The sequence below is a fragment of the Aotus nancymaae genome, unplaced genomic scaffold (genome assembly GCF_030222135.1).
Source record: "Aotus nancymaae isolate 86718 unplaced genomic scaffold, 86718_ANA_hifiasm-v0.15.2.pri h1tg000012l, whole genome shotgun sequence".
Taxonomy (NCBI): Eukaryota; Metazoa; Chordata; class Mammalia; order Primates; family Aotidae; genus Aotus; species Aotus nancymaae.
In genome coordinates this window covers 25,395,624-25,412,186 of record NW_026988423.1, presented here as the reverse complement: position 1 = coordinate 25,412,186, position 16,563 = coordinate 25,395,624, and the positions used below count along the sequence as shown (strand labels likewise).

General features: G+C 49.0%; 1 protein-coding gene across 1 annotated transcript in view; it reads right to left on the bottom strand.

Annotated features, from left to right (window-relative positions):
- The window catches only part of GRIK4 (glutamate ionotropic receptor kainate type subunit 4), a 388,236-nt gene that overhangs the window by 184,007 nt on the left and 187,666 nt on the right, over positions 1-16,563 (bottom strand). The window contains exon 5 of the mRNA XM_021671204.2: positions 8,073-8,237. Within this exon, the coding sequence (XP_021526879.1) occupies positions 8,073-8,237 (165 nt within the window). The remainder of the gene's footprint in view (positions 1-8,072; positions 8,238-16,563) is intronic.

Genomic DNA, 16,563 nt, shown 5'->3' with positions numbered 1-16,563 from the left:
AAAACATTTTTTCTGAGAAGAGATTCGTTAGCATCTCTAGACTACCAGGGTCTAGGACTTCTCTTGCCCTTCTGCCTAGCAAACTCCTACTCATACTTCAGCACCCAGCTCAGATCTTGCTCCTGGGCCAGAAGGCATCTCTCCCTCCCTATATTCACAGCACGCTGTGGCCCTGAGGCAGCTGCCTTTAGGAGACAGCGCAGCAACCTTACTCTCTGAATTCCTGGCCAGCTTCTGTCCCAACAGAGGAAAGTTTCTCCTGAAAATAAATTCTTATGGAAGGCCACAATTCCTTATTCTGAAGTCCAAAGTCCAAAAGGCTCTGAAACTTGATGTTTTTCATCAAACTCATTTGTTGGCAAAATCTGATCTCAACAGAGAGATGTGAAGCTATTTACAAGTGTGTGAGTATTTGAATATAAGCATGCATTTGTCTGAGTATGGGATTACTGGAGATTCAACTTCATACATGGTACACGCACCACACAACCTTTTTTTTTTTTTTATTTTTTGAGACAGTGTCTCACTTTGTCATCCAGGCTGGAGTACTGTGGTGCAATCATAGCTCACTGCAGCCTTGAAGCCCTGGGCTCAAGGAATCCTCCTGCCGCAGCTTCCCGAGTAGCTGGGACTACAGGTGCATGCTACCATGCCTGGCTAATTTTTTTATGTTTTGTAGAGATGGGATCCCACTACATTGCCCAGGCTGGTCTTTAACTCCTGGCCTCAAGCAATCCTCCCACTTCAGCCTCCCAAAGTGATGGGATTTACAGGTATAAGCCACCACACCTGGCCCCTCAACCTTCCCAATGTCTCAATCTGGATTCTACACACATCAGGCCTCAAAGGTTTGTGGGCCTGTGCCTGCCATTCTGAGCTTCTCACACAACTGTGTCAATGTGTCCATCTTCTTCCCCAGATCATAAACACCTTGAGGGCAGGGGTCATGTCTATTCAGCCACGGCAAAAAGAAATTGCTCAACAGATATTTGCTCAACTGAACTGAAATGATCCCAAATGAGTCCAGTGGAACTGAATTATGGTCTTACCAGTGGCCACAGCCTGGGCGTCTGGGAACTGCTCTTTTGCTCCCTATAAAGGGTGCCCTGCTCAGTGAAATAGAAATCATTTATAAAGGACCTCAGCTCTGGAACCCCTGTACCCTAATTCTGTAGGCCCTGGCTGTCTGAGCAGTTTGCAGGAGGTACAGGAAGGGAGGGAGATGTGCTTTACCTCTCCCTCCCAGGCAGCAGGGAAGAGAGGGCACCAAAGGCATGAGTGACATCACCACGGAAACTAAGTTTCCCAGCCAGCAGAGTTGGAAGGCTCAGCTGCCAGAATAAAAGGCCACAATGGGGTGTGGTAGCCCCATGAAGGGACTTCTTCCTCTCAAAATGCCAGCACTGGCATGGATTGGAGTCCCCTTACAAGCCCAGGCTGGATGCGGGTGGTGGGCTGAGGGGCGTCTTGAAACTTACTCCTTTCTGTGTCTTCACAGGGTCCCTCCTCCAGACAGAGCGCAGTTCAGGGAGGGGAGGGTGTGGCTGTGTCACAGATCGTCCAGAAGTGCTAATGGTAGGTGCCACTGACTGCCGGGTCCTCCTGCCTGATGGTGAGGAGCTGCTCAGTGCTCTCTGGGCCCAGGTGGTAAACAACCCTGGCCCCATGGGCCTCACAGAGATATGGGCTGGGGAGGGCTGGGAGAATGCAGAGTCATTCCATGGAAGCACTTCCCGATGCAGCAGAGGGTATGGTCTCCCTCTGGGCCTGTTTATACTGCACAGAGCCCCCGTGAAGCCATGGCCAACTCAGGGCAAGGCGAACAATTGCCTCAATCACTCCCAAAGAACCATCTTGTGCCAAAGCTGTGTCAAAGCTGTCAGGAACGCAACCCATTCTGAACTCTCTGGGAGTGGACAGCGGACTAAATGGATTGGTCTTGCTGGCCCTAGAGCCAAGGAAGAAAGCGCATGAGGGTGGGAGTGCCACATCCCATGATGGGGGCCCCTGGTGTCCAAGAACGCAAGACTGCCACCACCTCCCCTCACCAACAGCGTGCCATGCAAAGCCCTCACCGGGTCCCAAGCCACCATGCAAGCAGCAATACCATTTACTGGGGCTTTCCAAGTGCCAGGCACGCACGCCACCTGAATCCCTACAACAACCCTGAGAGGGAGGAGTCATTATACTAATGCAGTTACTACTAAGTAACATTTATTGAGAGAACACACTACGCCAGGCACTGCTCTAAGTCTTATAAGCACCATCTCATTCAATCTTCACAACAACCTCATGAAGTAAGAACTCTTCTTATTTTACAGAGGAGGACTGTCAGGCATAGGAGCTAATCCCAGGGTGCTGGTAAAGCCAGGATTAGAATCCTGGTGCATCCAACTCCAGAAGTTGCTCCATACTGAAGCCAGGCTCTCTCCTTTGTCCCCACATATACTCTCTGTTTTAGGCACGCCATCTGTCACTTCATCCCAAGGTATCCCATTTTGTTCCTGCCTTAAGCCTTTGTTCATACTATTATGCCATCTACCTAGATGCCTTCTTCCCTCTCTTCATCAATCAACATTCCAAGGTCCGGCCGGGGACCTCACCTGACCCCATAGCCTGCTCCACCCACCTCCTAGCTCTGACCTCCTGCTCCCCTGTCTGAGCCCCTCATGGGCACATTCTCTGGAGAGCCACCTAAGACAATGTCATTTTGCAGATATGTCCATCTGAATTTCTTCCTGGAGAAGATCTCAAGCCTCAGTTTCCCCATGTGTAAAATGAAGGGGTTGGACCAGATGATTTCTAAGCACAGCAATTCAATGCGTGACTGAACCCATATCGTGCCTATGATGTGGGTAGCTCCAAGAAGGGGAGGAAGGCATGTTTGCTGAATGACTCATCACTATTTGTATGACTTTCTCTTCTGGCTTCTTGCTTTTTCTTCCTTACTCCGACTTCAATTGATTCTGTTGAACTGAAGGAGGGGTGCTAGCCCTCACTTCTTAGAGGCAGCTCTCAATCACCAGAGGTCATGCCCGTGGAGCCCGCGAGAAGCTCAGAAGCCTGTGCAGCAGGTGCAGCCATGCGGAGCTGGAACACCATGCACCGTGCCCCCTCCGGGAACTGGAGCCACAGAAGGCTGGATAACCAGAGCGCCTCTAGTGTCAAGGGGAAACAGTGTGGACAGCTGATAGCACGCTTGGCCTCACAGAGACAAACTGAGGTACAGGTGAGAGGTTGACAGGGAAGCCCCTGCTTCTGGTTCTGCAGTAAATTAAACCTCAAAGTGGCTCCGGCAGCAGCAGGGACGGTGCCTCGGGGTGTTTGAACGGTAAAGGGTGGCGCTTAGTTAAGTTCTAATACATTAGCTGCAGGAGACATGCTGATCTATAGAAACAGAGGATGGCGATGCTTGTGGGAGCTCCCTGCAGAAGAAAGGCTGAGGTTCAGATAAGACATGGAAGGGAAAGGAGGAAGGGCCAGGTGGGACGGGAGCTGACCTAATAGGTCTTGTCCATCCCTGTTGCTTTAGATCTGTGGGCTGTGTAGAAGGAGTTGGAAAGTGAAACAATATCAAGAGCCTGGGGCGATAATGGTGAAAGGGCAGAGGTGGGGGATGTCAGAGGCACGCTGGAGAAAGCTTTACAAGTGACCCTCATTTTAAATAAATCCATTATATGAAAATCCATCTAACTGAACCCAAGAAACCGGGGGTGATTTTCTCTTCATATCTTTCCAGTTTCCAGGCTGGCTATTAATTAATGCCCCGTGTGACACTTTTGATCTCAGAGCCCCGCTTTCAACCATCAGACGAGGGCGCTGACCTCTGGATTCCAGCGTCGTTAGCTTCTTTACACTTCATAATCTTTGATTCTTGAAATAACCATTGCTTCCCTCAACCGACTCTCCCACCCTGAATAGGATTCATTAAGTGTGATGTGGAAGGAGCTTTCTGAAATCCCCGTTACTCAAAGTAAGGCACAACTGTGCCCTGCTGGAGGGCCACAGCCCCAACTTCAATTAGAGCCTCTGCTTTCCACAATCAAAGACATCATCACTAGGGTCTCCTTCATCCCCCGAAGCAGATTCCCTGGCCACAGGGTGACAGGTGTAGGGTTGGGGCAGTTGTCCAGAGCCCCAGAGCTACTCGCATTCTTTTTAAATTAATGATTTGAATTAGCCCTGGACCACTAGCCCAGGGCAAAGCACGGCCTTTGGCATTGGGCAGCAGCTGGCCTGAGGTGACTCACCGCAACTTTCAAAGGATCAGAGCTATCAGATGCATCAAGCTCAAAAACTGGAAGGAGAAGGGGACTATCCAATCACGATGGATGCCACCTGAGAACAGCCCTGCAGACAGTGCTGCCACATAAGTAGGGCTGAACTTTGAAACAGAAGAGAGAGGGGGAGGCTGGTAATAAGTTGGGAGGAAGCCTGTTCAAATGTGGGGTGAGAGAATAAAGCCAGCAACAAAAGCCGAAGCTGCCACTTCCTGGAGGCCTGTATGTGCATGGTGCCAAGCATTTCACCCACACTGTCACAGGGAGTGTTCCCAGTGACCCCATGAGGCTATATTACCATCGCTCCCATTTTATGAACAGGGAAAGAGAGAGGCACAAAATGATTAAACAGCCTGTCCATGTCACATAGCTAATAAATGGTAGACCCAGGATTTAACGGTAGACCCTGGTCAGTCTGGTTCTAAAACCCGTGCTCTGAATGTTTATACCACACAGCCTCGCCAAAGTAGGGATCATGGAGCTTCGAGCCCTCTTCCACCCAGAGATCCTGTCTCCCTCCTCCCTTCCTTCCCCAAATACAGTCCCTGCCCCACCCCGCAATAGCCAACAGGTGGTGTGTGTTTAAGCCACAACCCACCTACCCCCTTACTTTGGGAGGGAAAGAATTGGGCTAGAACTTTTCAATGCACCTTTCTTGGGTAGTGTTTAAAACCCACGGTGGAGGAGCACTCTGGCTGCAGTTGAAAAGCCTTTGGAGTGGGAAGGTCCAGAAGCCCCCTTTCCTAACAAATGTTAATTGTGCCTCAAACACACTGAGATGTAAAAACTGAACTGAGGGCCACTTGCTAAGAAAATACCTGGTGCCTAAAAGAAGCCTATTGAAAAGATGCCCAGGCCAGGCGCAATGGCTCACGCCTGTAATCCCAGCACTTTGGGAGGCTGAGGCGGGCAGATCACGAGGTCAAGAAATCGAAACCATCCTGGCCAACTTGGTGAAATCCCATCTCTACTAAAAATACAAAAATTAGCTGGGCGTGGTTGCTGGCGCCTGTAATCCCAGCTACCTAGGAGGCTGAGGCAAGAGAATCGCATGAATCCAGAAGGTGGAGGTTGAAGTGAGCCAAGATTGTGCCACTGCACTCCAGCCTGGTGACAAAGTGAGACTCCATCTCAAAAACAAACAAACAAACAAAAGATGCCCAAAGTTCTATAACATGGAATAAGGATATCAGTTTCCTTTATTCCCCTGATTCATCTGGCTCAATATTTTAGATGTATTGACTTTACTAAGTCAGGCTGCATGGGTCACTGGAAGAGGAAATTTACATCTGCTCATGATGCCATCCACGATGGGCAAATCTCGGCTCTCTCAGTTCTGCCAGAGAAGTCCTGAAGAATTGAAGAAGAGAGGGGCTGGTTTTTCAAAGTATGGACTACTGAACTATTTAGAAATCTGGACCTTCGTTGAGACCTGCGCCCCTGGACAAAGGAACACTGTTGACTGGACTAGGGGGTTCACAAGGAGTTGTTGCTGGCATTTCTGATTTCATTTGCAAGATCCTGGGAAATCTGAATCTTCCTTCCATTATACAGAAATTAACATCTATGACAACTATGATTCTTATCTGTTCCCCGTTGAATCCTCATGGCCTAAAATAAAATATAATAGGCACACACTAAATACTTATTGACTGAATGAATAAATGAGCAACTATTTTGGCCCTTCTTCCTCCATGCCTTCTTCTGGAGGAATCTGTGCCTATAGATCCCGTTGGCCTCAATGGCCCTGTTCTATACAGTGCGGCCCTCCCTCAGTCATAGGACCAGGAGGGACCAGGAGTAGATACGCTCTCCAAGGGTAGTAATTAGGCAGCTTGGCCAACACCTGCAACTTTTGAGCCTAGCCACACTGCAAGCGGAGCTGGTCCAGTCAGAGGTGGACCCTGGGGATGCAGACTGAGAGGCACTGGGGGAAGCTGCCACTGATGTGCACCCTAAAGAGAGACTGGAAGCCACCTGAGGGCAGGAGCACAAGTATCTTGTTTCCTGCTTTGTTTCCAATGCCTGATATCCTGAATCATGCTTGAGATAAGAGTCAATGCTCAATAAAAGTAGTCTCTGAATGAATAAACAGAGAGTCAGTCAGGCCTGGGTAGTTATTATGGACGAGTACATGATGAATAAACCAGAGAACCCAAACTAGGAGAGATGGAAGAGCCCAGATGCAACACCACAGGAGCATGAAGGAAGTTGTGAGAGGGAGAAAGGCTGACAAGTCTCCAGAGCCACTGCCTGCATCGCGTCTTACCTTTTCTGGATCTCACAACACCCCATGTGTTATGCTTGGGCCCGTGGGGATGTATTTATTTTCTTAACCCTAACACCCCAGGCCGGAGCTTTGCTGGATCCTCAGATGGAAGACCAGATGTACTGGGGCAAGTTGTTCTTTTGTTTTGTTTACTTATTTTTGTCACTGAGTGTGGTCAAAGGTTGAAATGGGTTAGAAAGGGAGGACATGGGGACTCTTCAAAGTCTTAGGGAAGAGATGCTATTATCTCTGATTTGAGGGGCTCTTCTCCTGCCCTCTGAACTGGAGATGTTCCATTTCCAGGTTAGCCACAGCCACCAGCCCACTAACTTGGGCCTAGTCTTGTAAAGTTGTCAAGGTGATATGAACAACATGCCGGAGGACTGCAGGGAGGTGTCATGGACTGTGCGCTGGGCATGCAGGCTCCAGAACCAGCTCAGCCATTGACTAGCTCTGCGATCTGGCAAATGATTCAGTGGCTTTGAGCCTCAGTTTCTTTTCTAAAGTGGAGATGGTAACACTTAACTCTTAGGTGAGAATTAAAAGCAGCACCCAGCACATAGTAGGGGCTCCATATGTGTGACTTGAGTGACCTACTACGTATGCCTGTAAAACACTGCAATTCACAGATTTTTCCCATATTTAAAATAATTTAAATCTCACAATAGGCTGGGTGTGGTGGCTCACACCTGTAATCCCAGCACTTTGGGAGGCTGAAGTGGGTGGATCACTTGGGGTCAAGACCAATCTGGCCAACATGGAGAAACCTGGTCTCTACTAAAAATACAAAAATTATCTGGGCGTGGTGGTGTGCTCCTGTAGTCCCAGATACTGGGGAAGCTGAGGCACGAGAATCACTTCAATGCAGGAGGCAGAGGTTGCAATGAGCTGAGATCCTGCCACTGCACTCCAGCCTGGACAACAGAGAGAGAGTCTGTTTAAAAAATAATAATTATTATAACCTCACAACAACAACCTGCAAGGTTTGCAAAATAGAGCCTAGTATTTCCATTTTAAAGATGAGGAAACTGAGGTTTGGCTAGGATAAGTGACTTATCTGAGATTACCCAGACAGTGAGTGGCCAAATTCCATCCCGAGTCCCAGTTTCTCCCACAGCACTGCCGTTAGCAGCACAAGGAAGCAAGGCAAGCAGTCAGATGTGTAATGGCTAAGAAACCCTTGAGCTGGCCACCTCTCTTGTCACACACGAGATTTCATTCAGGGATTTGTGGACAATGTCCAGAAGATGAATGAATCAATATATGAAGCAATGAATGAGTGGATGAATGAATGAATGGGTATCCTGTCTTCATTCTACTCTGCACGTGATTCGCAACAAAACCTAGGAATCACATCTAGGCTGAGAGCCTCACAGGACCTCCTGGTTCAAGTTTCTCTCCTTTCCCTGGAAATATCGATATCAGATATCTCAGAGGCCTGGTGACTGATGGGTGCAGCTCACACCACTGCTCATCCATCCCCTGCCAGCAAAGGAAGAGGCAGCCCTGCCCAGTCTACGTACTGGTTTCTGCAGTCTCGTACTCGCTGTCTCTGAGAAGCTCAAAGATGTCCACTTCGACCTTGGCCTTGCCCAGCCTCTCAGGAGCGCGGTTGATGCGGTTCTTGGCCAGGGTGATGGAGAGCCGCTCCCCTCTGCTGCACTCCATGGGGTCATCCAAGATAGCAGCTGTGGGCAGGCAACCACATGGAGACAATTGGTACTCCACCGCTACTATCACCCTCCTCCTTCTCCAGCCTCCCCCTGCTGCCACCTTCCTCTTCCGCAGCTCCCCAAGCCCCTCTCCATCCTGCCATGTTCAGAACCGTCCCCCAGAGCAAGTCTTCTCCAAGCTTAAGGGTCTCGGTTTACAGCCAGGTGTAGCAGTGAATTCTAATGTGGATACACACCTTAAGAATCCTGTAATACCAGGGCAGGCCGCTAGGGGTCCTGTCTGCAAGAGGTCCCCAGATCCAGGCATCCTGATACTTAGATACCTACCTGTCCCCACGCACACAGGCAGGCAGGCATTGCACAAAGTGAGGCGGGTCGTGGCAATCCTTTGAAATGGTATTCTGGGCATATGAGGAACTCTCCCTGAGGTGATAGAGGGTTAAAGGATGCCAGGTCTATGAGGGAGGGCTGTGGTCTCAGGAGTAGCTGTCACACACTGCTGAATGCGGCTCCCCAGGCTCTGACACCGATGGGCCATGTCACCAAAGTGAGCTACTTAGTTTCTCTGAACCTCTTTTCCTCACCGAACATTAGAAATGGTAGCTCACAGGGTTGGTGTGAGGATTCAGTAAGATAATGTATGGAAGTGGCACAGCACACAGACTTAATCAGTGTGACTTATTCAGTGTGGATGACTGCAGTGGTGTAATACCAACAGTTGCCCAACTTCTGGGAGCAGTGTTAAGGATAAGTGTTATGGTATCATAGACAGCTGGCTTCCAATCCCAGCTCCAGCCCTCCCTAGCTCTGGAACCTCAGTTGCCTCAAGCATAAGGAAGTAGAGAGAGCCTTGGGCTATTGTGAAGATTACAGGATATGGCGTGGGTTCAACACAGTATCTGGCACACAGCAGGCTCTCAATACATCTAGCTACAGAGCTTCTTAGTTCTCTTGATGGAGGTGTCAGAAAAATGAAAAACTTGTCCACACAAAAACTGTACACAAAACTACATAGCAGCATTATTCATAATTGCCAAAAAGAAACACAAACGTTCATCAATTGATGGATAAATAAAATGTGGTTTAGCCATACAATGAAATACTATTCAACAATAAAAAATAAAAGGTACCGATACACACTACAGTATGAAAAACATCATGCTAAGTGTGGCTGGACACAGTGGCTTATGTCTGTAATCCTAGCACTTTGGAAGGGTGAGGCAGACTGATCACTTGAGGTCAGGAGTTCGAGACCAGCCTGGCCAATATGGTGAAACCATGTCTTTACTAAAAATACAAAAATTAGCCAAGTGTGGTGGCATGGCACCTGTAATCCCAGCTACTTGGGAGGCTGAGGTACGAGAATCACTTGAACCCAGGAAGCGGAGGTTGCAGTGAGTTGACATAGCGCCATTGCACTCCAGCATGGGTGACAGAGCGAGACTCTATCTCAAAAAACAAAGAAACAAACGAGCCATTATGCTAAGTTTAAAAAGCTAGACATACACACAAAACACATACTGAACAGTTCTATGCATATGAAATGTCCAGAATAGCTGAATCCACAGAGGCAGAAAGACTTGTGGTTGCCTGGGGTTAGAAGAAATGGAGAGTGTCTGCTAACACATGCCGTGTTCTTTTTGGAGGTGATGAAATGTTTCTAAAACTGTGATAATGGTTGCACTTTCTGTGAATATATGAAAAACCACTGAATTATACACTTTAAGTGAGTTATGTGGTATTCGAGTTATATCTCAATAAAGCCATTATATTTATAGAAATAAAAGAAATATCAACCTTATCTTTCAGAGCTTGAGAACCCAGAAAAGCAGACGGGGAATCAAGCCACATAAATTTCCTGACACGTGGCCCTTGAATGTCTGCTCGGGCACAGAGACATAGGTTCTACAGTGTGTTTACTGGGGACTGCTCCATACTCACTGTAATCCACCCCACAAACAAAAAATCAGGACACAGAATACTGCAAAGCATTTTTCCTTGATTTGTGAATTTATTTACATGCATTACTTCATTGACTAATAGAAGTTAAATGTCATTTACTCAGTGTGACTGTCTTGGTTTCTCACCAACCCTCTCATTCTGGTCTTGCTTCCCTGAGGTGGGGGTGTGGGGGTGATTTAAGTGTTCCCAGGCTCTTCAGTCACATGTATGGTGCTCTGACCACTTCTACAGGTGGCTAATCACCCCAGGTGTGCATGGACTTTGCCAACTGATTCCCGGAAGCCAACAGGCTTGCCACTGGACCTCTGAAAACTCACCCAGGTAATTTCCCCTCCTTCTTTCTCCCTGTCCTTCCTACACCCCAGTGAGATGGTTTTTAGACTGTGGAGGCAGCTATCCTTCCCTTTGGACCAAATGAGCTCACTGTTACCAACGTTTCTATCTACGACCTACTATTTAACAATCACTTGTAATAGGATAAATAAAGTAGTAAAATAATCTCTCAGAAAATGTGCACGCCCCCTGTGGCTCGGAACTCGGAATGTTTTGATGTAGTTGTTCATGTTTCAGCATCATGCTGGGCCTGGCTCTGCCTCATCAGTGGACAAAGGCTGCAATTACACCTGCAGCACAGGAGGCAGCACACACCAAAGGGTCTGCTCTGGAGCCTAGCAGTGCCATCTATTCCCATCTTGTTTTGGCAAAGTCAGCATTCAAGAGTGTGCTATAGACTTCAGCGGGTCCCCCCAAATTCATATATTGAAGCCCCACCCCAATGCAGCTGCCTTTAAAAATAAGGTCTTTAGCTATCCTGGTCAACATGGTGAAACCCTGTCTCTACTAAAAATACAAAAAAATTAGCCGGGCGTGGTGGTGCGCGCCTGTAGTCCCAGCTACTCGGGAGGCTGAGGCAGGAGAATTGCTTGAACTCAGGAGGTGGAGGTTGCAGCGAGCTGAGGTCGCGCCACTGCACTCCAGCCTGGCGCCTGGTGATGGAGTGAGACTCTGCCTCAAAAAAAAAAAAAAAAAAAAAAAAAAAATAGGGTCTTTAGGACACAACTAAGGTTAAATAAGGTCATTAGGATGGGACCATGATCTGATAGGATCACTGTCCTTACAAGAAGAGACACTGGTGACTCACACCTGTAATCCCAGAACTTTGGGAGGCTGAGGCAGGTGGATCACTTGATATCAGGAGTTCAAAACCAGCCTGGCCAACATGGTGAAACCCTGTCTCTACTAAAGATACAAAAAAAATTACCCAGGCATGGTGTGTGCCCATAATCCCAGCTACTAGGGAGGCTAAGGCACGAGAACCACGTGACCCAGGAGGTGGAGGTTGCAGTGAGCCAGCAGGATCATGCCACCCCACCCCAGCCTGGGTGACGGAGTCAAACTCTGTCCCCCGCAAAAAAAAAGCTGGGCACGGTGGCTCACACCTGTAATCCCAGCACTTTGGGAGTCCAAAGCGGGCAGATCACCTGAAGTCGGGAGTTCAAGACCAGCCTGGCTAATATGGTGAAACCCACCTCTACTAAAAATACAAAAATTAGCCAGGCGTGGTGGTGGGTGCCTGTAATACCAACTATTCAGTAGACTGAGGCAGAAGAATCACTTGAACCCAGGAGGCAGAAGTTGCAGTGAGCTGAGATGGCGCCATTGCACTCCAGCCTGGGTGACAGCAGAGCGAGACCCCATCGCCAAAAAAAGAAAAGAGAGAGGCACCAGAGCTCACTCTCTTTTTCTCTCCACCACGTGAGGACAGAACAAGAAGATGATTGTCTGCAAACCAGGAAGACAGTCCACACAGGCAGGAACCAACTGCCTGACACCATGGTCTTGAACTTCCAGCCTCCAGAACACTGAGAAACACTTCTGCCATTTAAGCCACCCAGTCTGTGGTATTTTGCTATGGCAGCCTGGACGCCAGTCTGCCATGTAACACCATACAGTCGGCTCACAGAGCATCACTGCACACACCTTGAGACAGAGAGATAACAAGCAAGTGGGAAATAGAGAACGTGGGAATCTTATATTAATGGGAGTATCACCCCATTCCTCTTTCCCTGCCCACAGCATCTAATGCAGAATTCTATGCTCAAAGTTATCAGGCTGGTCATCGCCAACTCGCTAAGATCTAAAATCCCATCCTCTCTACCTCCCAACACCTGTGCCATTCAGGGACTACTTTTCATTATGTTTTCAACAGTGATTCATGTCTGGCTGCAAACGGCCTCAACCAGTGGTTGGCTGGCATGAAACATATGAGGATCAGAATAATTAGGATGACAACAGGTAGCCGCACTTTAGAGCTGTGGACATCAATGACAAGGTGAAGGCTCAGGCTCTCTTGAGACACCAGAGAAGCACGTCCTCAACAGGCAGTTACCAAACAGCACGCTTCCTCAGTAGTCCCAGGAGGGAGGACCAGATGGATGAAGGAGAGCCGCTTGCTCAAGACTTAATGTGCAGTGAATGCTCACGGCTTGCGCTGCGTCCCCCAGGCCTGGCTGCCTGGCTGGGCTAGGACGCTCTGAGTCCCAGCTGCTGCCTAATGAGGAACAATATGATCCGGCACATCCTCCAGTCCCGGGGACTGCCCTGCAGAGAAGTCCTGAGCCACAGTGAGGCTGGGAGGTCTAAGACTACAGTAAGGGCAGGACTGAGATGGGGAAAAGCATTCAGAGACTCGGGGCTTCCCCCTCTTTCCATCCATGGGGCCTCAGTGTACGACCCGTCCAACCCAGGTGGACTCATGATGCCTCCAGCATGCCCAGGAAGCCGGGATTCCTTGCATTACCATTGAGCCTTTCTCCCCATGAGCCCCAAGCACTTCACCCCCTGCCCAGTCCTGAGCGCTAAGGCTCATGCCAAGGAAAGGGGAGCCCCTTGATTGTGACCTTCTCACCCCCCCAAGCTCCTCTCCATGTTCTCATCCCATGCTTGTGTCAACGCTGGAGGGGACTCCTCCCTCTGCAGTTCCTTCCAGCTCACCCCAATCAGTGTGGCCATGGCGACCCGGAGTGGGATACAGCCACTGGCCTGCTCAACGTCCTCAGGACATCCCCACTCTCTGAAGAGCTGTCCCAGTTGAGTCTTTTCCGATGTGCTGAAAACTGATGAAGCACAGCCTTTTGGGATTTAAGGTCAACCCACAAGCAGGGGAGAGACATACAACAGGATGTGAAGAGCTGTCCCAGTCGAGTCTCTGGCACGGCTGAGGCCCCTTTCTGTCCTGTCTGGTTTCCACATACCTCTGCAGTCACAGCAGCCCCTCCACCCCGACAAGGTGACAAAGCCTCCATGCAGAGGCCTGGACTGGCCCATTAACCTTCCTCCATGCCTTTGCCAATGCTGTCCCTGTCCCTTGTCCCCCCTTTCCCTACCAGGGCTCTTCTCTCCCTCAGACACCTCTTTCAGGACGCCCTCCCTGACCCCCTAGCCATAGTGCTCTCTTTCTCCTCGGATTTTCTGAGAAACTCCCACCACTCTGACAGGCTGTTCTTTGCACACTGCCTTGGAGGAGTATTTATCCTTCTCTCTGTACCTGTGAGTTCCCTCAACTGCTTGATGACCCACCCTCCATATCTGTGGGTTCTGCATCTGCAAATTCAAGCAACCATGGATTGAAAATATTCAGGAAAATAAACAATTAAAAATAACAATACAATAATAAAAACGATACCAATAAAATATAGTATGGCAACTATTTGCAGAGCATTTGTACTGTATTAAGTATTAGAAGTAACCTAGAGATGATTTAAAGTATACAGAAGGACGTGCATAAGTTATATGCAAATACTGCACAGTTTACACAAGAGACTCGAGTGTCCCCGATTTTGGTATCCGAGGGAGGTCCTGGAACCTGTCCCCAGTGGATGCCAAGAGACGGCTGTACTTTAAAAACCCAGAGTAATCCCTCTTCCGTTTGAGTCTTCCCAAACTCCCCACCCCAAATTAATTTCCCCTTCCTTTGAACTCCCACAGAAATTCCTCTGCACCCTTCATGAGACACAAGCCATTTCTGAGTTTTTATTATGCTGATTTGTCTATCTTTTCCACTCCTTGAGGGTGAGGACCACACCTGATTCATCTCCGTAGCTGCACGATTCTGGACACAGAGCAGGCTCTTAATGAATGGTTATTGAGTGAATGAATGAATAATTCAAGGCCACTTGTCTTTTCATCCCCTACAGCCAGTAGTAGACGTGGTGCCTGGCGATGCTGTAGTCAGCATTAGGCGATGTGTGGACAGACAGCAGCTCCCATGCCCAGGGGTCCACCGGGTGGATGACCCTCCAGAGACCTCCAGGGTCCCCCGGGGCTGGTTGCGCTCCTCCTGCTCTGTAGGTAAAGTGGACTGGAGCTGGCCCTCCCGCCACAAATTCTCAATGGCCCAGAAGTGACCCCTCAGGTTGGAAAAGCAGCCTCCTTAATCCCTCAGTTCTTCCAGAGCCTTGCTGCTGAAGATTTCCATGCCCTAAGGTAATTCTTACCCTTTTAAGGGATGAAATAAAGAGGTTTTACTGGAGAGTCTTTATAGGCAGTATCTATAACACTGCCTGTGGCCGTTTGGCTCAGCCAGATACAGCCCTGTGTTAACAAGAAAAAGTGATGGTCTGCACCTTGGGGAGCGTGTTAGCTCTGCTGCCAGCTGACCCTGGCTGCTTGCTCTCTCGGAGGCCCAGCCACAGCCCATCCGCATCACTCATGTGGCACCTCCGTGGCACAGAGGTGTCCCATTCTTCAGCCCCTTGTTCTTGGACATCCCTCTTGCTGGAGGAAATCACACCACTGTGCAGGCTGCTCCCGCCACCAACTCACACCTTCATCCCCACCTGGGGTACCAGGCTGGGCTGCTCCCAGCCTCGGAGCTTGCTCAGCCAGCTCCTCCCACACCACAGACCCTCTTCTTCGGCCCCTTCCCAAGGTCCATTGGTTCCCCTGTGCTAACAGTTAAGGCCTGCCCCTCCTATGCAGACCCTCCCCTGACCAGCTGTGGCCTCTGGCTCCCCTTTCTCTGTTCACTTTCAATGCAAGCCAGGCTTCTCAAATGATTCCTCAACATTTGCTAACTTCACCCCATGCCACGTTTTCCTTGACCCACTGCACTCTGCTTTCTGTCCCCACCACCCCACCCAAACTGCATCTGCCAAGTCAACATCAACACTCATTTTTGCAAAACTGGTGAACTTTTGACTCCTTGTCTAATTATATCACTAGCTGGCATTACCATTTACAACCTGCCAGCTGCTGTCCTAACAACATCATATACATTATCTCATTTAATCAACCTCTTTGGATTCCATGAAACTAGTCTCCTAGGGTTCTCCTCCCACTGCTCTAACCATTCCCTTCAGGTATGTTCTTCTGCCTCCCGTTTAAACGACAGTGCACCCAAGGTCTTTGCAGAGGCCTCTTGTCGTCCTCCCAGGAGATACCTGATTGATCTCTTTCACAGCCACCTCCATGGGTATGCTTTACTTATATCCGACAGCCTTATGACATCTCCATGAACATGTCTGAAGAACATCTCAAACTTTTGAAGACCCAAAGTAAGCCCACCTCTTCCCTCCTACATTCTTCCTGTTATATTCCTAAGTTTAGTTAACAGCGGCACCAGCTACCCAGGCATCGTGCCCTCACCCAGTTCCTCACCTCCCTAAAACCAGTCTCCAATTGTTTCTGGTTGTACTTCCTCAAAATTCCTTAAACCAGTCCTCTTCTTTCCAGTCTTAACACCACCGCCCTATTTCAGTCCTTTCATCTCAGTGACTTAACTGCAGCCTCTTAACTCTTATCTAGTTTTCCTGCTCCAGGCTGGCACGAGCACCACCTAGCGCTCCTCAACCACTCCCCCTCATAGCTGCCAAAGTGCGCACTTTGAAGTGTAAAGCCCTGCTCTAAAAGCTTCCATCCTCAAAATAAATGGAATTCCTCAGCATGGCACACAAGATCTGACTTGACTCTGTCAAACCTTATGTTGTGCTTCCCTGTTCATCCCCCTCTACTTTCTAGAAACTGTGAACTACTCATAGCACCCCTTAAACATGCAGGCATGCACACGTGCACACACACACAGTGCTGCTGCATGCCTGCACACCTTTGCTCACTCTCCTCCTACTGCATTCTCATCTTTGCTCGCTGACTATCTCGGCTCAGACATCCCCTCCTTCAGAAAGCCCTCCCTGAACACAGAGGCTGAGCAAGTGCACAACAATGTGTTTTCAAAGAAACCCATGCCTCCTACAATGTACACCCATCATTGATCTGGTCTTCAACTTCCGGGGTTTCATTCTTCCTATCCCCAATGCCTTGACTTCACCTGACAACAGGAGAACTTTATGAATGTTTGAGCCGAACTTGTCTTGGCTTCTGA